We start from the raw sequence: 21,868 nt of genomic DNA, 5'->3' as shown, positions 1-21,868 counted from the left end.
ATTGGCCCGCGCAGCCGCCCGCCCCGCCCGGCGCCCTCTCTGAGTGGCCGCCGCTCACGTCCATCACGCGCGGCTCCGGCGGGGCGGGGCCTCGGCGAGCGTAGAGAGCGGCCAGAGCGGGCTGGTCCTCCGGGCTATGGCGGAGCGGCTGTTGCTCGGCGGTACCATAGAGTGCGGCGGGCAGAGCGGCCGGCGGAGGCCGCTCTCTATTGTCACCAACTGCCTAGAGAGCCCTCCCGCCGGCACGAAGAGCCTGCCGCGCCGGGGGCGCACCATCGAGAGTCGCCTAGAGCGTCCCACCCTCACCACAGAGCGGCCGCGCGGCGCGGGGCAGAGCGGCGCGCCCGGCGGGTCCTCCGAAGCATGGCGCCGGGCCCTAATTCGGACCGTTGATTAATTAGGGCCGTTAATTAATTAGGGCTTAGGCTAATGAGCCCCGGCGGGACGCAAACGGGGAGGACGGGGGGGGGGAGCCGAGGTGAGGTCGCCCGCGCCGTGGACACGCCAAGCACACGCAAGGGCCTCTGGGACACGCGCGCGTCCCGGTCGCCTGGGCCCCTCTCGGGGGTGGGGGGGCGGGGCCTGAGGGGCCCAGGCGTCCGGCGCCGCCTTTGTTCGGCCCCGCCCCAACCCCCTCCCGGACTACATCTCCCAGCAGCCCCCGCGCGGCCGCTCCCTTCCCGCCCGCAGCGCCCTCCCTCCCCCCTCCCTCCCCCGGGTCTCCAGCCCCCACGTGGCCACGCGGCGGCCCAATGGGAGGCGGCGCCGCCCGCCCACGCGGCGGAGAGAGGGGAGGGGGGGAGTGGGCAGAGCCGCCCCGCGCCGCCCGCCAATGGGAGCCGCCGGCCGACGGGAGCCGACCAATGGGCGCGCGGGGCCGCCCGCCGGGGCTTGGTCTATATGAGGCGCGGCGGGGGCCGCCGCTGCCGCACTGCCGCTGTTGTCGCCGCCGCGTTCGCGCCAGCGCTTCCCGCCTTAAAGGGGCCGCGCCGCCACCCGCTTAAACCGCACCGGGGGGTGGGAGGGCCCGCAGCGCCGCGGGGGGAAGGGGGACACAGCGACACCGCCAACCGAGCCCGACCCGCCGCCGCCATGAGGGAGATCGTCCACATCCAGGCCGGCCAATGCGGCAACCAGATCGGGGCCAAGGTGAGGGCGGGGTGGGGGGGAGCGTAGTTGGGGAGGGGGGGGGTCCACCGCGGCCGCCGCCGCCTCCCCGCCCGCTGCGGCCCCTTTAAGGCGACCCTTCCCCCCCCCTCCCGCCCGCGCGCGCGAGCCCCTCCCCCACCGGCGGCAGACAAAGGCGGGGGGAGGGGCGAGGGGGGGCGAGGCCCCGGATTAAGAGGGGGATTTCGGCCCGAAACCGCGTTTTTCCCGCCCGCAAGGGAAGGGGTGGGGTCGATCGCGGAAAAAAAAATGCCTCTCTCCTCAGGAGAAAAAAAAAAATCCATTAATTAAGACCCGAAATGGAGGTTTTTCGCCTCAAAATGGAGGCCGGCGGCCCCCGAAATGGAGGGTTTTCGCCTCAAAATGGAGGCTGGCGGCCCCCCAAAATGAGGGGCGGTGGTTTCAGTCAGGAAACGGGGGGGGGGGTTTCCGACCCGAAATGGGGGTTTTCGGCTCCTCGAAAAGGGAGTTTTCAGCCTCAAAACGGGCGCCGCCCCCCTCCCCCCCCCAGCACGGGGTTTCCAGCCCCAGAACGGGGGCTTTGTTCCCCGAATGGTTTCCTTAAGTCCTTGAAAAGGAGCTTTCTGCCCCAAAATGGACTTGGCTGTCTCGAAATGGAGGTTTCCCGCACCGAAAAAAAGGAAAAAAGAGCTTTTTTTTTGTTTTTGCGTCTGAGTGGGTTTTTTTCAGCGCTGAAACGGGGGGTTTTTTCAGCCCCCAAAATGGAGGCGTTTCCGCCCCAAAATGGAGGCTCCCGGCCCAAGAATGGGACCTTTGTGCTCCCGAAGGGTGGGTTTTTTGCCCCAAATTATGGCTTTTCAACGCCAAAGTGAAGGTTTTTCACCCCCAAAATACGATCTTTCCGTTCTGAAATGCTGCTTTTTTTTTTCAGCCCCGAAATTGGGGTTTCTGCTGCCAAATGGGGTTTTCAGACCTAAAATTTAGGTTTTTTTTTCTTTCCTGCTCCTAGAAGAGACTTTATTCGCCCCAAAATACATCTTTTTTTAGCCCCAAGGCGGGGACTCTCTGCTCTTAAAGGGGTTTTCATCCTCCAAATGGGGATTTTCAGCCCCAGAATAGGATCTTTTGTGTCCCTACAGGAATTTTTCCGCCCCAAAATAGGAGCTTTCTACCCATAAAAGTTGCTTTCAGCTCCAAAATGTAGAGGTTTGAGCCTAAAATATAATTGGTCTTTCCCCCAATAGTGTTTTTTTACCCATCAAAATGGGGGCTTTCTCCCCCAAAATGGAATTTTCAGCCCCAGAATCCTAAAATAGGATTTTTATACCCCCAAATCATTTTTTAATCTCAAAAAATATGCCTTTTCTGCCTATTTTCAGTACCTCAGCAGGCTTTTTTCACCCCAAAACGGTGGTTTTTTAGCCCTTAAATGGAGGATTTTTTTGAGCCTCCAAAAAGGGTTTCTCCTACCCAGAATGGACCTTTCGGCCCCGAAATTGAGGTCTTTTATTGCAAGAATGGCATTTTTCCACGTCAAAATGCCTTTTTAGTCCCTGAAGGGATTTTTTTTCAGCCCACAAAATGGGCTTTTTTGCTGATGAAGTATTTTAAGCCCCAAAACAGAGAACTTTGGTTCCAAAATGGATTTTTTCCAGCCACAAAACGGAATTTCCGCCCCAAAAAGATTTCTGGGCCAAAAAAAAAACCCAAATTGGACTCCTAGCAGTAGAAGCTGGAGCCCCCCCCCCCCCCAAATGCCTCCTGTGAGCCTCAAACGGGGTTTTTGCAGCTAAAATGCCATTTTCAAACCCTTTTTTCTGCCTTCAGTCCTAAAACTGCGATGTTTTGGCCCGTTTTTGGCCTGAGGGGTGTGGTCACCTCCCCTGGCAAGGTGACCTTGGGGGGATGTGGGGGGTCCCTGGGTGCCCCCCACCCCTGTGCACCCCCCTCCCCCCCCCGCTAAGACCCTCCCTAATTAAAAAAAAAAGAAAAAAAATAGAATTTGGGTGAAAGAACAAAAAAAATCTTAAAAGTTTTAAAATTTTGGAGGTGAAATTTCAGATGGGAATTGGGGGGTGGGGGGAAAACATTCCAATTTGGCTAATTTGGCCCATTTGAAATTTCGGCGGTGCCTGGCCGCTTCCGCTTCCCGCCCAGCCGTTTTCAGAGTGGGGGGAGGGAGGTGACACCCAAGTGCCCCCCCAGGCCCCGCCCCCTTGCAGGCCCCACCCCTTGGGGCAGGTCCCACCCCCTGGAACGGCCCCACCCCCTCAAGGACAGGCCCTGCCCCTTGCAATGACTCCACCCCCTGGGGCTAGGCTCCGCCCCTCCCTGAGGCTGCATGGTGCCAGCACCCAGGTGGTCCCCAAGGTGGGAGGGACCCAGGTCATCCCTGAGGTGGGGCAGGGAGGGGGGGGGCCCAGGCGTCCGGGCGCGCTGACATTGGCCCCGCAGTTCTGGGAGGTGATCAGCGACGAGCACGGCATCGACCCCACCGGCACCTACCACGGCGACAGCGACCTCCAGCTCGACCGCATCAGCGTCTACTACAACGAGGCCACCGGTACTGTCACTGTCCCCGTCATCCTCCCTGACTCCATCCCTGCTGAGCCCTCGCCCACTCGCCTCACTCCCTCCCCCCTCCCCAAACCCATCTGCCCTCTTGAAGGTCTCCACCGGGGTGGTTGGGGAGGGAAGACACGTGGGTGGGGGGTGGCTGGGGGTGACGGTGGCCCCGGGGTGGCCCCGTGTCACCTCCCACTGGTGACACGGTGCTGTCCCCAGGGGGCAAGTACGTGCCACGGGCCATCCTCGTGGACCTGGAGCCGGGCACCATGGACTCGGTGCGCTCGGGACCCTTTGGGCAGATCTTCCGGCCTGACAACTTCGTCTTCGGTGAGTCCCCAAGTGTCCCCAGTGTCCCCTGCCCCCCGGTCCCCTTGCTGGCCCTGCACTGGTGGCCGCATCCCACCTGTGGGGTCGAGTTCCTTGTGTGGCCCTATTGGACATTTTGGGGGATGGCAGGTCCCTGCTGTCCCCTTGGTGGCCCAGGAGGTGGCGGGTTCCCAAGGGGAAGGTGGAGGTCCCTAAGGAAGGGTGATCAGGTCCCCAAGGTGCTGGGGGAGGGGTCCCATGAGTGGGTTGGAGATGCCCAAGGAGGAGGATCAAGGTCTCCAAAGGAGCTGGAGGTCCCCAAGGTGCACTGGGGGTACCTGGGGAGGACGATGAAGGTCTCCAATGGGGAGATAGAGATGCCTAAGGAGAAGATGGCGGTCCGCAAGGGTGGGACGGAGGTCCCTAAGGAGCTCTGAGTCCCCAAGGAGGGTGACAGAGGTCCCTGAGGAGAAGTTTGAGGTCCTCATGGGGAAGATTTAAGATGCCCAAGGAGAAGCTGAAGGTCCCCAAGGACCTCAAAGTCCCCAAGGGTGGGATGGAGGTCCCCATGGAGCTCAGGGTCCCTCAAGGAGGGTGATGGAGGTCCCCAAGGGTGGGATGGAGCTCCCAAAGGAGCTGGAGCTCTCCAAGAGAGAGCTGACAACCCCAGAGGAGACCCAACAACCCTCCCCGGGCGTCCCCACGGCCCGGTCCTAACCCGTGTCCCCAACCCACCACCAGGCCAGAGCGGCGCCGGCAACAACTGGGCCAAGGGCCACTACACGGAGGGGGCGGAGCTGGTGGACTCGGTGCTGGACGTGGTGCGCAAAGAGGCGGAGAGCTGCGACTGCCTGCAGGGCTTCCAGCTGACCCACTCGCTGGGTGGTGGCACCGGCTCGGGCATGGGCACCCTGCTCATCTCCAAGATCCGCGAGGAGTATCCCGACCGCATCATGAACACCTTCAGCGTGGTGCCTTCACCCAAGGTCTCGGACACGGTGGTGGAACCCTACAACGCCACGCTGTCGGTGCACCAGCTGGTGGAGAACACGGACGAGACCTACTGCATCGACAACGAAGCCCTCTATGACATCTGCTTCCGTACCCTCAAGCTGACCACTCCCACCTACGGAGACCTCAACCACCTGGTGTCGGCCACCATGAGCGGCGTCACCACCTGCCTCCGCTTCCCCGGGCAGCTCAACGCCGACCTGCGCAAGCTGGCGGTCAACATGGTGCCCTTCCCTCGTCTCCACTTCTTCATGCCCGGCTTCGCCCCCTTGACGTCACGCGGCAGCCAGCAGTACCGGGCCCTCACCGTCCCCGAGCTCACCCAGCAGGTCTTCGACGCCAAGAACATGATGGCCGCCTGCGACCCTCGACACGGGCGCTACCTCACGGTGGCCGCCGTCTTCCGGGGCCGCATGTCCATGAAGGAGGTGGACGAACAGATGCTCAACGTGCAGAACAAGAACAGCTCCTACTTCGTCGAGTGGATCCCCAACAACGTGAAGACGGCTGTGTGCGACATCCCGCCCCGGGGCTTGAAGATGGCCGTCACCTTCATCGGCAACAGCACGGCCATCCAGGAGCTCTTCAAGCGCATCTCGGAGCAGTTCACGGCCATGTTCCGCCGCAAGGCCTTCCTCCACTGGTACACGGGCGAGGGCATGGACGAGATGGAGTTCACCGAGGCCGAGAGCAACATGAACGACCTGGTCTCCGAGTACCAGCAGTACCAGGACGCCACGGCCGAGGAAGAGGAGGACTTCGGTGAAGAGGCCGAAGAGGAGGCTTGAAAGCCGCCGCAGAGCCCTCCCTTTCCTGTCCGGCGTCGCCGGAGAGCCCTCGTCCTTCCGTTGTCTTCGTCGCCGGAGAGCCCTCGTCCTTCTCCGGCGTCGCCGGAGAGCCCTCGTCCTTGCCCGTTGTCTTCGTCACCGGAGAGCCCTCGTCCTTCCGTTGTCTTCGTCACCGGAGAGCCCTCGTCCTTCTCTAGCGTCACCGGAGAACCCTCTTCCTTGTTCTTCTCTAGCGTCACCGGAGAGCCGTCGTCCATCATCATCATCACCGGAGAACCCTCTTCCTTGTCCTTCTCTAGCGTCACCGGAGAGCCGTCGTCCGTCGTCATCATCACCGGAGAACCCTCTTCTTCGTCCTTTTCCAGTGTCACCGGAGAGCCCTCGTCCTTGTCCGTCATCGTTGTCACTGGAGCGCCGCGTCCTCCTCCAATGTCACCAGAGAGCCCTTGTCCCTCATCATGGAGAGCCTTCGTCCTCCCATCGCTATCGTCACCAGAGAGACCTCGTCCTTGTCCAGCAGCACCGGAAAGCTCTCATCCTTTGTCTTCATCATCGTCACTGGAAAGCCCTCATCCTTGGCCATCGTCATCGTCGTCACCAGAAAGCAATTGTCCTCGTCACCGGAAAAACCCTCGTCCTTCATCCTCTCATCATCATCAGTGGAGAACCCTCATCCTTGGTCTTCATCATCCTCGGTGAGCCCTTGTCCCTTCTCTGCCATCATAGTCACCAGAGAGCCCTTGTCCTTCTCCACCATCATGGTCACTGGAGAGCCCTCGTCTCTTCCCTCATCATCATCACCGCAGCTCCTTCGTCGTCCTCCATCATCATCGTCCTCGGAGAGCCTTCGTCCTCGTCACCGGCGCACCCTCGTCACCCAAGAAGCATCGTAGCTCCTCAGTCGTCACTGTCACCGGAGACTCCTCGTCCTTCACCATTGCGGTCACCGGAGAACCATTGTCACCACGGCTCCTTCGTCCTCCATCATCTTCGTCACCGCAGCTCCTTCGTCGGCGTCACCAGAGATCCTTCGTCCTCGACACCGCAGCGCCCTCGTCCCTGTCCCTGCAGAGCCACTGCCACCCCCTCCGGTGTCACCGGGGATCCCCTGTCCCCACCATGGCGATGGACCCCACCACTAAATTATTGTGGCCCCCCCCTTAACCAAATCAGCCTGGTTTCTCCCTAAAAAAAAAAAAAAAAAAAAAAAAAAGGCAGGGCCGGGGGCTCCCGGGTGGCTTTTGTCCCCCATGTCCCCAGCTGCGGGGGCGCTCCCGTCCTGTCCCCGCCATGTCCCCTCACCTGTGATCCATCCGGTTTTGTTTTGTTTTTTTTTGGTTCATTTTCCTTCTTTTTAAGTTTTTTTTTTTTTCATATTGAAAAGCCGCCCCCGGGCGAGGAATAAACCCGGGATGTAAAGCCACCGTGTGTCCTTGTGTCCCCATGTCCCCTGCTGGGTCCCCGGGGCGAGGGTGGCCCTCCTCCCACATCCCTGTGGTGCCTCCAGTTCTCCTGTCCCCGTGGTGAGGGGAGTGGGTGGCCACGTCATGTCCCTGTGTCCCCTGGTCCTGGTGGCCCCACGTTCCCTCTGAAGATCCCCCTGAAGGTCCCCATAGCGGTGGCCACATCCCCCTCCTCCAGGTTGTCCCCCCACCCTGAGGGACCAAGGTGTCCAGGGACAACCTTCCCCCCCCCCCCCCCCACAGACCAGCCCTTGCAGGTGACAGGGTGACCCTGAGGTGGGGACCCAGCAGGTGACAGGGTGACCCTGAGGTGGGGACCCAGTAGCACATGGGGGGAGGTGGCAGTGGGGACAGTGGCATCTCGGTGGTGGCACCTCAGGGTGACACACAGAGGTGGGTGGCACCCCCAGGTCAGCTGGCCCCCAAATGTCATCTGCTCCGTCACCTTGCGCAGGGATGAGTGGGCGGGGCCAGAGGTGGGCCCAGGCATCCGGCCACCACCCCCTGGCCCCAAAATGGCCAGGATTCACCCCAAAACCTTCCCCCTAACGCCACACGCTCAGAGGGCCCAGGCGTCCGGGTGAGATTTATTGCGCTCGGTTGGGGGGGGTGGAGGGGTGCTGCCCCTCCCTTAAATAACAGTGATAAATAGAAAAAACCCCAAATTAAATAAATCCCCCTTAAATAAATAAAATAGAATAAAATAAATAAGCAGGGGAAGGGGCAGGGCAGCACCCAAAGGTGACGGGTGCCACCCCACGGGTGACAGGAGGGTCCCCGAGGCCCCGGTGACGGGCGCCGCCCCTCAGCGGGCTGCGGCAGGGCTGGCGCCTCCCCGTCCTCAGGGTGCTGTTGGGCACCCACAGCCCTGTGGGTGTCTCCCAAACCGTCCTGTCCCCAGGTGGGGGGGGACCCAAGGGTGGCCCCCAGCATCCCGGTGGGTGTCACGCGTGTCCCAGTGGGGGTCATGGGGGTCCTGGTGGGTGTCACTGGAGTCCTGACAGGTATCATGGGTGTCCCAGCAAGTGTCCCAGGGGTCCGGACAGGTGTCCTGGGTGTCACTGGGGTCCCAGCGGGTGTCCCAGTGGGTGTCAATGGAGTCCTGACTGGTGTCACGGGGGTCCTGACAGATGTCCCAGGAGTCCCGACAGGTGTCACGAGCGTCATGGGGGTCCTAACAGGTATCATGGGTGTGCCAGCAGGTGTCATGGGTGTCCTATGGGGGTCCCAGCAGGTGTCACAGGGGTCCTGGTGGGTGTCACTGGGGTCCTGACGGATGTCCCAGCAGTCCCGTCAGGTGTCACGAGTGTCACAGGGGTCCTGACAGATGTCCCAGCAGTCCCGTCAGGTGTCACGGGTGTCACAGGGCTCCTGGTGGGTGTCACTGGGGTCCTGACGGATGTCCCAGCAGTCCCGTCAGGTGTCACGAGTGTCACAGGGCTCCTGGTGGGTGTCACTGGGGTCCTGACGGAGGTCCCAGCAGTCCCGTCAGGTGTCACGAGTGTCACAGGGCTCCTGGTGGGTGTCACTGGGGTCCTGACGGAGGTCCCAGCAGTCCCGTCAGGTGTCACGAGTGTCACGGGGCTCCTGGTGGGTGTCACTGGGGTCCTGACGGAGGTCCCAGCAGTCCCGTCAGGTGTCACGAGTGTCATGGGGGTCCTGGTGGGTGTCACTGGGGTCCTGACTGGTGTCATGGGGGCCCAGGCGTCCGGGGAGCCCCCCAACACCCCCAGAGAGGGGGCCCAGGCGTCCGGGGAGCCCCCCAACACCCCCAGAGAGGGGGCCCAGGCGTCCGAGGAGCGCCCCCCCCCCCCCCGGGCGCTACTCACGGCGCGGCAGCGGGGAGGCGAAGCCGCCGCCATCCGCCGTCATCGCCGCCGCCGCCGCTGTAAAATGGCGGCCGGCGCCGCCGCGCCCTTCTTATAGCTTCGCCTCCCCCCGCCCCGCCCCCGCCGCCCCGCCGGCGCCTCCCATTGGCCGCGCCGCGCGGAAGGCGGGGGCGGGGCGAGGCGCCGAGCCGGCTACCGATTGGCTGGCGGGGGAGCGGGAGGGAGGGAGGTGAGGTCGGCGGGGCGGGGCGGGGCGGGGCGGAGGGAGCCGGCTCCGCCCACCGCCGGGGCGGGGAGGGGAGGGGCTATGGGGGGGGGGATAAGGGATATAAGGGGTATAGGAGGCAGGGGTGGGGGGAGGGGATACAGGGCATACAAGGGGTGTAGGAGGTATGGGGGGGTATAGAGGGATATAGGGGTTGTGGGGCACGTGGGGGTATAGCATGATATGGGAGGTATAACGGATATAGGGGTTATGGGGGATATAGGGGACATTGGGGGTATGGGTGGTGTAGGGGGTTATGGAGGTATAGGGGGATATGGGTAGTATAGGGGGATATAGAGGAATATGGGGGTAGAGGAGGTATAGCATGTATGGAGGGTATAGGGGGATATAGGGGGTATGGAGGGATATAGGGGGTATAGGGGGATATAGAGGAATATGGGGGTAGAGGAGGTATAGCATGTATGGAGGGTATAGGGGGATATAGGGGGTATGGAGGGATATAAGGGGTATAGGGGGATATAGAGGAATATGGGGGTAGAGGAGGTATAGCATGTATGGAGGGTATAGGGGGATATAGGGGGTATGGAGGGATATAAGGGGTATAGGGGGATATAGAGGAATATGGGGGTAGAGGAGGTATAGCATGTATGGAGGGTATAGGGGGATATAGGGGGTATGGAGGGATATAGGGGGTATAGGGGGATATAGAGGAATATGGGGTAGAGGAGGTATAGCATGTATGGAGGGTATAGGGGGTATGGAGGGATATAAGGGGTATAGGGGGAGATAGAGGAATATGGGGGTAGAGGAGGTATAACATGTATGGAGGGTATAGGGGGTATGGAGGGATATAGGGGGTATAGGGGGATATAGAGGAATATGGGGTAGAGGAGGTATAGCATGTATGGAGGGTATAGGGGGATATAGGGGGTATGGAGGGATATAGAGGGTATAGGGGGATATGGGGGTATAGGGGGATATAGAGGAATATGGGGGTAGAGGAGGTATAGCATGTATGGAGGGTATAGGGGGATATAGGGGGTATAGGGGGATATGGAGGGTATAGGGGCTGTAGTGCTATGGTGGGACATGGTGGCATGGAGGGATATAGGAGTATAGGGGACATAGTGGATATAGGGGGTATAGGCAATATAGGAGGTATCAGGGAATATAGGGGGTATTGGGGGGTATAGGGAGCTTTGGGGGGGTATAGGGTGGTATGGAGGAGAGTATCAGGGTGCCTGGGGCTGCATGGGGTCCATGGGGGGGTATAGGGGTTATAGCAGCATATAGGGGGTTCATGGGGTGCATTGCGGCACGTAGGGGTCTGTAGGGGAGTATGTGGGGTATAGGGGTGTATGGAGTGCACAGTGGTGCATGGGATATAGGGGGTGCATGGAGGGTAGGGGGTGTATAGGTGTGTAGAAGGGCTCCACTGCTATATAGGGCTGCATATAGGAGGTATATGGCCAGATAGGCGTGCATGGGATATATAGGGGTGTAGAGGAGTATAGAGGGGGTATAGGGGTGGGGGGGGTACATTGTTGTATAGGGGTGTATAGATGTGCATGGGGGGGGTAGAGAGGCACATAGGGTGCCGGGGATCATAGGGGCACACGCAGTGTATGGGGTACATAGGGGCGCAGAGCGGGTGTGCTGTCGCATAGGGGCACACGGGGGCGCGTGCAGTGTATGGGGAGCGGGGGGGGGAACGCATAGAGGTGCAGGGGGCCCTATGGGGAGGGGGTGCAGTGGCCTCCTCCCTCATGCCCCCCACCCCCTATAGACCCCCAACCCCCTTACACACCCGAACGCACCCCCCCCAGACCCCTGTGAGGCTCCTATAGTCTCGCCCCCCTGACACTACACCCTGAAACCCCTATAGGTCCCCAGGGGCCCCTATAGCCCCCTTCCACACTCCCCCGTTTCGGGAATGTGATGCAAACCCTCCCAGAGTGATTGAGGGCTTAGGGGCCCAGGGGTCCGGGAGGATCCCCTCCCCGCAAGGGACCCGGGCGTCCAGCCCGCACCAGCCCCGAAAGGGACCTGGGCCGACCGCTGCGGGGGCGAAGGAACCCGAGACGGTGCCCGCGCGGATGTACGGCAGCGGCCGACCGGCTGCGGTCCACGCGGGAACGTTGTGCACCCGCTCCAGGAGTCCGGGGATGCAGGCGGGGAGGCGCCGAGCGCCTTTGGGGGCGGCCGGGGGGGCTCCGAGTGCCTTTGGGGGCGGCCGGGGGGGCTCCGAGTGCCTTTGTGGGCGGCCGGGGGGGCTCCGAGTGCCTTTGGGGGCGGCCGGGGGGGCTCCGAGTGCCTTTCGGGGCGGCCGGGGGGGCTCCGAGTGCCTTTGGGGGCGGCCGGGGGGGCTCCGAGTGCTTTTCGGGGCGGCCGGGGAGGCTCCGAGGGCCTTTGGGGGCGGCCGGGGGGGCTCCGAGTGCCTTTTGGGGCGGCCGGGGGGGCTCCGAGTGCCTTTGGGGGCGGCCGGGGGGGCTCCGAGGGCCTTTGGGGGCGGCCGGGGGGGCTCCGAGTGCTTTTCGGGGCGGCCGGGGAGGCTCCGAGGGCCTTTGGGGGCGGCCGGGGGGGCTCCGAGGGCCTTTGGGGGCGGCCGGGGAGGCTCCGAGGGCCTTTGGGGGCGGCCGGGGGGGCTCCGAGCGCCTTTGGGGGCGGCCGGGGGGGCTCCGCGTGCCTTTCGGGGCGGCCGGGGAGGCTCCGAGTGCCTTTGGGGGCGGCCGGGGAGGCTCCGAGTGCCTTTCGGGGCGGCCGGGGGGGCTCCGAGTGCTTTTCGGGGGGGCCGGGGGGGCTCCGAGTGCCTTTGGGGGCGGCCGGGGAGGCTCCAAGTGCCTTTCGGGGCAGTCGGGGAGGCTCCGAGGGCCTTTCGGGGTGGCCAGGGAGGCTCCGAGTGCTTTTCGGGGGGGCCGGGGGGGCTCCAAGTGCCTTTCGGGGCGGCCGGGGGGGCTCCGAGTGCCTTTGGGGGCGGCCGGGGAGGCTCCGAGTGCCTTTCGGGGAGGCCGGGGGGGCTCCGAGTGCCTTTGGGGGCGGCCGGGGGGGCTCCGAGTGCCTTTCGGGGAGGCCGGGGAGGCTCCGAGTGCCTTTGGGGGCGGCCGGGGGGGCTCTGAGTGCCTTTCGGGGCGTCTGGGGAGGCTCCGAGTGCCTTTGGGGGCGTCCAACCTGAGCTCTCCGGGGTTGGCGGATCCCTTGCCCAGCTCTTAGATGCCCGTGACTGCCTCTGTGGGCTTTTGAAAGCTTTTGCCGGTCTCTAGGGCTCGTGCGGGCTGTTCCCGATCTCTGTGGGCTTGGGGGAAACCTAAACGATCTCGTCGGTGCCCACGGCCACCTCTGTGGGCTCGTGCGGGCTTGTGCCGAGCTCTACAAGCTTGGAGTAGCCCTTGATGAATTCACAGAGCCCCGTGGCGGCCTCTGTGGGCTCGTGCGGGCTTGTGCTGGGCTCTGTGGGCTTGTGAGTACTTGGGCCGAGGTTTTTAGGGTTTGGAGGAGGCCTTGCTGAGCTAGTAGACACCCGTGGCAGCCTCTTCACGTTCGTGCGGGCTCGTGGTGGGCTCCGTGGGCTAGTGTGGGCCCACCTTAAGCTCTACAGGCTTGGATGAGCCCTTGCCGAGCTCGTAGGTACCCATAGTGGCCTCTGCGGGCTTGTGCAGACTTCGGTCGGCCTCTGCGGGCTCGTGTGGGTCACCTTGTGTCAACCTCTACGGGCTTGGAGGAGCCCTTGCCGAGCTCGTAGACGCCCGTGGCGGCCTCTGCGGGCTTGTGTCAACCTCTACGGGCTTGGAGGAGCCCTTGCCGAGCTCCCAGACGCCCGTGGCGGCCTCTGCGGGCTTGTGTCAACCTCTACGGGCTTGGAGGAGCCCTTGCCGAGCTCCCAGACGCCCGTGGCGGCCTCTGCGGGCTTGTGTCAACCTCTACGGGCTTGGAGGAGGCCTTGCCGAGCTCCCAGACGCCCGTGGCGGCCTCTGCGGGCTTGTGTCAACCTCTACGGGCTTGGAGGAGCCCTTGCCGAGCTCCCAGACGCCCGTGGCGGCCTCTGCGGGCTTGTGTCAACCTCTACGGGCTTGGAGGAGGCCTTGCCGAGCTCCCAGACGCCCGTGGCAGCCTCTGCGGGCTTGTGTCAACCTCTACGGGCTTGGAGGAGCCCTTGCCGAGCTCGTAGACGCCCGTGGCGGCCTCTGCGGGCTTGTGTCAACCTCTACGGGCTTGGAGGAGCCCTTGCCGAGCTTGTAGTTGCCTGTGGTGGCCTCTGCGGGCTTGTGTCAACCTCTACGGGCTTGGAGGAGCCCTTGCCGAGCTCCCAGACGCCCGTGGTGGCCTCTGCGGGCTTGTGTCAACCTCTACGGGCTTGGAGGAGCCCTTGCCGAGCTCCCAGACGCCCGTGGCGGCCTCTGCGGGCTTGTGTCAACCTCTACGGGCTTGGAGGAGCCCTTGCCGAGCTCCCAGACGCCCGTGGCGGCCTCTGCGGGCTTGTGTCAACCTCTACGGGCTTGGAGGAGCCCTTGCCGAGCTCGTAGACGCCCGTGGCGGCCTCTGCGGGCTTGTGTCAACCTCTACGGGCTTGGAGGAGCCCTTGCCGAGCTTGTAGTTGCCTGTGGTGGCCTCTGCGGGCTTGTGTCAACCTCTACGGGCTTGGAGGAGCCCTTGCCGAGCTCCCAGACGCCCGTGGCAGCCTCTGCGGGCTTGTGTCAACCTCTACGGGCTTGGAGGAGCCCTTGCCGAGCTCCCAGACGCCCGTGGCGGCCTCTGCGGGCTTGTGTCAACCTCTACGGGCTTGGAGGAGCCCTTGCCGAGCTCGTAGACGCCCGTGGCGGCCTCTGCGGGCTTGTGTCAACCTCTACGGGCTTGGAGGAGCCCTTGCCGAGCTTGTAGTTGCCTGTGGTGGCCTCTGCGGGCTTGTGTCAACCTCTACGGGCTTGGAGGAGCCCTTGCCGAGCTCCCAGACGCCCGTGGCGGCCTCTGCGGGCTTGTGTCAACCTCTACGGGCTTGGAGGAGGCCTTGCCGAGCTCGTAGACGCCCGTGGCGGCCTCTGCGGGCTTGTGTCAACCTCTACGGGCTTGGAGGAGCCCTTGCCGAGCTTGTAGTTGCCTGTGGTGGCCTCTGCGGGCTTGTGTCAACCTCTACGGGCTTGGAGGAGCCCTTGCCGAGCTCCCAGACGCCCGTGGCGGCCTCTGCGGGCTTGTGTCAACCTCTACGGGCTTGGAGGAGGCCTTGCCGAGCTCCCAGACGCCCGTGGCGGCCTCTGCGGGCTTGTGTCAACCTCTACGGGCTTGGAGGAGCCCTTGCCGAGCTCCCAGACGCCCGTGGCGGCCTCTGCGGGCTTGTGTCAACCTCTACGGGCTTGGAGGAGCCCTTGCCGAGCTCCCAGACGCCCGTGGCGGCCTCTGCGGGCTTGTGTCAACCTCTACGGGCTTGGAGGAGCCCTTGCCGAGCTCCCAGACGCCCGTGGCGGCCTCTGCGGGCTTGTGTCAACCTCTACGGGCTTGGAGGAGCCCTTGCCGAGCTCCCAGACGCCCGTGGCGGCCTCTGCGGGCTTGTGTCAACCTCTACGGGCTTGGAGGAGCCCTTGCCGAGCTCCCAGACGCCCGTGGCGGCCTCTGCGGGCTTGTGTCAACCTCTACGGGCTTGGAGGAGCCCTTGCCGAGCTCCCAGACGCCCGTGGCGGCCTCTGCGGGCTTGTGTCAACCTCTACGGGCTTGGAGGAGCCCTTGCCGAGCTCCCAGACGCCCGTGGCGGCCTCTGCGGGCTTGTGTCAACCTCTACGGGCTTGGAGGAGCCCTTGCCGTGCTCGTAGACGCCCGTGGCGGCCTCTGCGGGCTTGTGTCAACCTCTACGGGCTTGGAGGAGCCCTTGCCGAGCTCGTAGACGCCCGTGGCGGCCTCTGCGGGGTTGTGTCAACCTCTACGGGCTTGGAGGAGCCCTTGCCGAGCTCGTAGACGCCCGTGGCGGCCTCTGCGGGCTTGTGTCAACCTCTACGGGCTTGGAGGAGCCCTTGCCGAGCTCCCAGACGCCCGTGGCGGCCTCTGCGGGCTTGTGTCAACCTCTACGGGCTTGGAGGAGGCCTTGCCGAGCTCCCAGACGCCCGTGGCGGCCTCTGCGGGCTTGTGTCAACCTCTACGGGCTTGGAGGAGCCCTTGCCGAGCTCCCAGACGCCCGTGGCGGCCTCTGCGGGCTTGTGTCAACCTCTACGGGCTTGGAGGAGCCCTTGCCGAGCTCCCAGACGCCCGTGGCGGCCTCTGCGGGCTTGTGTCAACCTCTACGGGCTTGGAGGAGCCCTTGCCGAGCTCCCAGACGCCCGTGGCGGCCTCTGCGGGCTTGTGTCAACCTCTACGGGCTTGGAGGAGCCCTTGCCGAGCTCCCAGACGCCCGTGGCGGCCTCTGCGGGCTTGTGTCAACCTCTACGGGCTTGGAGGAGCCCTTGCCGAGCTCCCAGACGCCCGTGGCGGCCTCTGCGGGCTTGTGTCAACCTCTACGGGCTTGGAGGAGCCCTTGCCGAGCTCCCAGACGCCCGTGGCGGCCTCTGCGGGCTTGTGTCAACCTCTACGGGCTTGGAGGAGCCCTTGCCGAGCTCCCAGACGCCCGTGGCGGCCTCTGCGGGCTTGTGTCAACCTCTACGGGCTTGGAGGAGCCCTTGCCGTGCTCGTAGACGCCCGTGGCGGCCTCTGCGGGCTTGTGTCAACCTCTACGGGCTTGGAGGAGCCCTTGCCGAGCTCGTAGACGCCCGTGGCGGCCTCTGCGGGGTTGTGTCAACCTCTACGGGCTTGGAGGAGCCCTTGCCGAGCTCGTAGACGCCCGTGGCGGCCTCTGCGGGCTTGTGTCAACCTCTACGGGCTTGGAGGAGCCCTTGCCGAGCTCCCAGACGCCCGTGGCGGCCTCTGCGGGCTTGTGTCAACCTCTACGGGCTTGGAGGAGGCCTTGCCGAGCTCCCAGACGCCCGTGGCGGCCTCTGCGGGCTTGTGTCAACCTCTACGGGCTTGGAGGAGCCCTTGCCGAGCTCGTAGACGCCCGTGGCGGCCTCTGCGGGCTTGTGTCAACCTCTACGGGCTTGGAGGAGCCCTTGCCGAGCTTGTAGTTGCCTGTGGTGGCCTCTGCGGGCTTGTGTCAACCTCTACGGGCTTGGAGGAGCCCTTGCCGAGCTCCCAGACGCCCGTGGCGGCCTCTGCGGGCTTGTGTCAACCTCTACGGGCTTGGAGGAGCCCTTGCCGAGCTCCCAGACGCCCGTGGCGGCCTCTGCGGGCTTGTGTCAACCTCTACGGGCTTGGAGGAGCCCTTGCCAAGCTCGTAGACGCCCGTGGCGGCCTCTGCGGGCTTGTGTCAACCTCTACGGGCTTGGAGGAGCCCTTGCCGAGCTCGTAGACGCCCGTGGCGGCCTCTGCGGGCTTGTGTCAACCTCTACGGGCTTGGAGGAGGCCTTGCCGAGCTCCCAGACGCCCGTGGCGGCCTCTGCGGGCTTGTGTCAACCTCTACGGGCTTGGAGGAGCCCTTGCCGAGCTCCCAGACGCCCGTGGCGGCCTCTGCGGGCTTGTGTCAACCTCTACGGGCTTGGAGGAGCCCTTGCCGTGCTCGTAGACGCCCGTGGCGGCCTCTGCGGGTTTGTGTCAACCTCTACGGGCTTGGAGGAGGCCTTGCCGAGCTCGTAGACGCCCGTGGCGGCCTCTGCGGGCTTGTGTCAACCTCTACGGGCTTGGAGGAGCCCTTGCCGAGCTCGTAGACGCCCGTGGCGGCCTCTGCGGGCTTGTGTCAACCTCTACGGGCTTGGAGGAGCCCTTGCCGAGCTCCCGGACGCCCGTGGTGGCCTCTGCGGGCTTGTGTCAACCTCTACGGGCTTGGAGGAGCCCTTGCCGAGCTCCCAGACGCCCGTGGCGGCCTCTGCGGGCTTGTGTCAACCTCTACGGGCTTGGAGGAGCCCTTGCCGAGCTCCCAGACGCCCGTGGCGGCCTCTGCGGGCTTGTGTCAACCTCTACGGGCTTGGAGGAGCCCTTGCCGAGCTCCCAGACGCCCGTGGCGGCCTCTGCGGGCTTGTGTCAACCTCTACGGGCTTGGAGGAGCCCTTGCCGAGCTCGTAGACGCCCGTGGCGGCCTCTGCGGGCTTGTGTCAACCTCTACGGGCTTGGAGGAGCCCTTGCCGAGCTCCCGGACGCCCGTGGCGGCCTCTGCGGGCTTGTGTCAACCTCTACGGGCTTGGAGGAGCCCTTGCCGAGCTCGTAGACGCCCGTGGCGGCCTCTGCGGGCTTGTGTCAACCTCTACGGGCTTGGAGGAGCCCTTGCCGAGCTCCCAGACGCCCGTGGCGGCCTCTGCGGGCTTGTGTCAACCTCTACGGGCTTGGAGGAGCCCTTGCCGAGCTCCCAGACGCCCGTGGCGGCCTCTGCGGGCTTGTGTCAACCTCTACGGGCTTGGAGGAGCCCTTGCCAAGCTCGTAGACGCCCGTGGCGGCCTCTGCGGGCTTGTGTCAACCTCTACGGGCTTGGAGGAGCCCTTGCCGAGCTCCCAGACGCCCGTGGCGGCCTCTGCGGGCTTGTGTCAACCTCTACGGGCTTGGAGGAGCCCTTGCCGTGCTCGTAGACGCCCGTGGCGGCCTCTGCGGGTTTGTGTCAACCTCTACGGGCTTGGAGGAGGCCTTGCCGAGCTCGTAGACGCCCGTGGCGGCCTCTGCGGGCTTGTGTCAACCTCTACGGGCTTGGAGGAGCCCTTGCCGAGCTCGTAGACGCCCGTGGCGGCCTCTGCGGGCTTGTGTCAACCTCTACGGGCTTGGAGGAGCCCTTGCCGAGCTCCCAGACGCCCGTGGCGGCCTCTGCGGGCTTGTGTCAACCTCTACGGGCTTGGAGGAGCCCTTGCCGAGCTCCCAGACGCCCGTGGCGGCCTCTGCGGGCTTGTGTCAACCTCTACGGGCTTGGAGGAGCCCTTGCCGAGCTCCCAGACGCCCGTGGCAGCCTCTGCGGGCTTGTGTCAACCTCTACGGGCTTGGAGGAGCCCTTGCCGAGCTCGTAGACGCCCGTGGCGGCCTCTGCGGGCTTGTGTCAACCTCTACGGGCTTGGAGGAGCCCTTGCCGAGCTCCCGGACGCCCGTGGCGGCCTCTGCGGGCTTGTGTCAACCTCTACGGGCTTGGAGGAGCCCTTGCCGAGCTCCCAGACGCCCGTGGCGGCCTCTGCGGGCTTGTGTCAACCTCTACGGGCTTGGAGGAGCCCTTGCCGAGCTCGTAGACGCCCGTGGCGGCCTCTGCGGGGGCTTCTGGAGGTCTCTGTGGGCTCTTGCGGGCCCTTGCCGTGCTCTGCGGGCTTGGAGGAGCCCACAGAGCCTGGCCCAAGCCCGCACGAACCCGTAGCGTCCGCCACGGGCATCTACGCGCTCGGCAAGGGCTCCTCCAAGCCCCTAGCGCTCGGGGCGGGCCCGGCCCAGCCCGCGGAGGCCGAGCTCATTAAAAGCCCGTAGAAGGCCGTAGAGTTCTCTTCATGCCCATACGAGCCTGTAGACCTCGGCACGGGTCCGTGGAAGCCCACCGAGTCTGACACGGGCCGGTACTAGCTCAGCGCGCGCCCCTGGGCCTGCACTGACGTTCACGGGCCCACGCTAAGCTCAACAACAGGATTGTACGGGCGCATGCCAAGCTCTTGCAGGCCCTCATGGGGCCTGACGGGCGCCTACGGTCCCGCCCCGAGCTCTACCGGCCTGCGTGAGTAGGTGCTGAGCTTTGACACATCCCTGCCTAGACTCTACGGGCTTGTACGGCCCGAAATGAGCTCTTCGGGTTTGTGCCGAGCTTGCACGGCTCTAGGGGCTTATATGGGCCCATGTTGGCCTCCATGGGCTTGTACAGGCCTGCACCGAGCTCTATGAGCTTACTCGGGCCCTTGCCGAGCTCATACATGCCCCGTGCCAGCCTCTGTGGGCTCATATTGGCCCACAACAAGCTCTGTGGCCTTGTCTTGAGCTCCACTGGCCTCTGTGGGCTCATAGGGACCTGCACCAAGTCCTATGGGCCCGTACGGGTTCGTGCCGAGCTCGTACAGGCCTGTGCAAGACGCTATGGGCTCGTATGTGCCTGTGCCAAACTCGTACGGGCCTGTGCCAGGCCCTAGGGGCTTGTACGGTCCCGCCACGGCCTCTATGGGCTCCCACAGGCCCACACCGAGCTTTATGGGCTTGTACTGGCCCACGCTGAGCTCGTACGGACCCAGGTCAGCATCTCTGCGGCCAGCCTCTACGGGCCCTCAATGAGCTCTGCGGGCTTGTGCAGGCCCATGACAAGCTCCTATGGGCCTGCACCAGCCTCTACAGGCTCATACGGCCCCGAACCAGCTTCTACAGGCCAGTGCGGATCCTTGCCAAGCTCTTACGGGCCTGTGCCAGCCTCCGTGGGCTCGTATCGGCCCACACAGGGCTTGTACAGTCCCGCGCTGGCCTCTACGGCCTTGTACAGGCCCTTGCCGGGCCCGTGTCTGGCCCTAGGGGCTTGTTCAGTCCCACACCAGCCTCTACGGTCTCGTACGGGCCTGAACTGAGCCCTATGGATTTGTACAGGCCCTTTTCGTGCTCCTACAGGCTCACATGAGCCCCTACAGGCTTGTATGGGCCCATGCCAGGCTCTACAGGCTCGTACTAGCCTACACCAGGCCATATGGGCTTGTACAGACCCCCCACAGGGCTCCCGTGGGCTCCTACGAGCCCATGCCAAGTTCATACAGGCCCGTGCCATGCCCTGCGGGCTCCTACAGACTCCCATAGGGCTCTACAGGCTCCTACAGGCCTGCACTGATCTAGCAAGGGCCCACGCCAAGTCCTATGGGCTTATACAGGCCCATGGCAGGCTCTACGGGCTCATATGAGCCTGTACCAGGTCCTACAGGCTTGAAAGGGCTCCCATGGGGCTCCACAAGCTCCTACGAGCCCACACCAAACTTGTACGGGCCCATGCTGGGCTCTATAGGCTTCTACAGGCCTGCACTGGGCTCTATGGGCTTGTATGGGCCTGAACAAGGCCCTACGGGCTCATACGAGCCCATGCTGTGTCCTACAGGCTCATACGGGCTCCCACAGGGCTCCACGGGCTCATATGGACCTCTACCACCCTCATACAGGCCTGAGCCAGGCCCTACAGGCTTGTACAGTCCCATACCGGCTTCTACGGGCTTGTACAGGCTCGCACCAGGCCCTATGGGCTCATAGTGGCCCATGTCATGCTCTACAGGCTCGCATGAGCCCACACCAGGCTCTACGGGCTTATATGAACCCATGCTGGGCCCTAGGGTCTCGTAAGGGCTGTCACGGGGCTCCATGGGCTCGTACAGACCCAGGCCAATCTCGTATGGGTCTGTGCAGGGCTCTACAAGCTTCTATGGACCTAAACGGGGCCCTACAGGGCCTGTGGGCCTGCGCTGGGCTCCTCAGACTCGTATGGGCCCCCACGGGGCTTCGTGGGCTTGTACGGGCCCTCGGCGAGCCACCGAGCCCGAGCTGGTTCAAACCCAGCCCCCCCCTTTGCCCCCCCCCCCCCAAAAAAAAGATCCGTGGCAAAGCCTGGAGCAAGGAAGGCTTCGCCTTGGGGCAGGAGGAGCCGCTTAGGGAAGAGTGAGAAGAGCGGGAAAGCTGCAAGGCCCCGGGAGGAGACGGGATGGAGCCCCACCACCAAGCGGGGGGCAGCTGGCCGGCGTCAGCCCCCGGCCCTGCGCAGCACCTCCCTTGGCCTGCCCGCAGAGGCAGGAGCCACGGCTCGGGCCAGCAGCTTTCCTGCCCTCGGCCGGAGGCCATCGCGCCCACTCCACGTTCCTCCCGCATTTCTCGCTCTGTAGGAGGGGAAAATCTTGGAGCAGGGGAGGAAAACGCAGAGCTGTACAAGGCGCCGCTGTAAAAGGAGGAAAGGGGCCCTCGCGGCGCCGGTGTTTGCGGCCGCGCTGAGCTCGGCGCGGCGGGGAAAAGCTCCCAGGGGAGCAGCTCGGGCTCCGGATCGATCCGAGGATGCACCGGGCATCCACAGAAAAGCAGGAGAGAGGAGTGCCGGGGACGCCGCTGCGGCTCGGCAGGTTGCTGGGGTGAAAAAGCCAGAGCTGGGGGACAGGCTTCATCAGCCATCTTATCTCCTTGGAGCGAGCGGTGAGCGGCGGGGGCGGGCGGGGGGTAAATGCCCTGAGGAAGGGGCTGTGCGTGGTAGGATGGCGCTGGGCCATCAGGCTCAGCTCGTTCCTGTGGCACTCGCCTCGCTCCGAAGTCCGCGCGCTAGTGCGCGGTGACCAAGCCCTCACCCTCAAGTGACCCTCACCCTCCTCTTACCACCCGTCTTGCTTAGGAAGTGACTCAGAACCACGGAAGGGTCGAGGTTGGACGGGACCTCTGGAGATCATCTAGTCCAACCCCTCTGCTGCAGCAGGGTCCTCTAGAGCGCGTTGCCCAGGGTCACGTCCAGACGGGTTTTGAACATCTCCAGGGAAGGAGACTCCACCTGGAGCAACCTGGTCCAGCGCTCCGTCACCCTCCCAGTCAAGAGGTTTTTGTTTCCTCAGGTTTCGGTGGAACTTCCTGTGGTTTCGGGTTAGAACAGCCCCAAGTCAC

At 64.2% G+C, this 21,868-nt stretch overlaps 1 protein-coding gene across 1 annotated transcript; it reads left to right on the top strand.

Moving 5' to 3' along the window:
* Window positions 1-920: 920 nt before the first annotated feature.
* TUBB (tubulin beta class I) lies at window positions 921-7,224 on the top strand. The gene is made up of 4 exons (XM_068923878.1): window positions 921-1,149; window positions 3,583-3,691; window positions 3,913-4,023; window positions 4,744-7,224. Exons 1-4 carry the CDS (start codon window positions 1,093-1,095, stop codon window positions 5,799-5,801), a joined length of 1,335 nt encoding a protein of 444 aa, XP_068779979.1. The 5' UTR covers window positions 921-1,092; the 3' UTR covers window positions 5,802-7,224.
* The last annotated feature ends 14,644 nt before the right edge of the window (window positions 7,225-21,868 follow it).

The sequence above is a fragment of the Struthio camelus genome, chromosome 36 (genome assembly GCF_040807025.1).
Source record: "Struthio camelus isolate bStrCam1 chromosome 36, bStrCam1.hap1, whole genome shotgun sequence".
Taxonomy (NCBI): Eukaryota; Metazoa; Chordata; class Aves; order Struthioniformes; family Struthionidae; genus Struthio; species Struthio camelus.
The sequence above is the reverse complement of the archived record's forward strand: the minus strand, read 5'-3'. Positions and strand labels throughout refer to the sequence as shown.

Bases quoted from the DNA above. Each gene is read 5' to 3' on its own strand.
- TUBB (XM_068923878.1), top strand. From the start codon at position 1,093: ATGAGGGAGATCGTCCACATCCAGGCCGGCCAATGCGGCAACCAGATC. The intron at 1,150-3,582 runs GTGAGGGCGGGG...TTGGCCCCGCAG, and splicing joins GCAACCAGATCGGGGCCAAG to TTCTGGGAGGTGATCAGCGA. The intron at 3,692-3,912 runs GTACTGTCACTG...TGCTGTCCCCAG, and splicing joins CTACTACAACGAGGCCACCG to GGGGCAAGTACGTGCCACGG.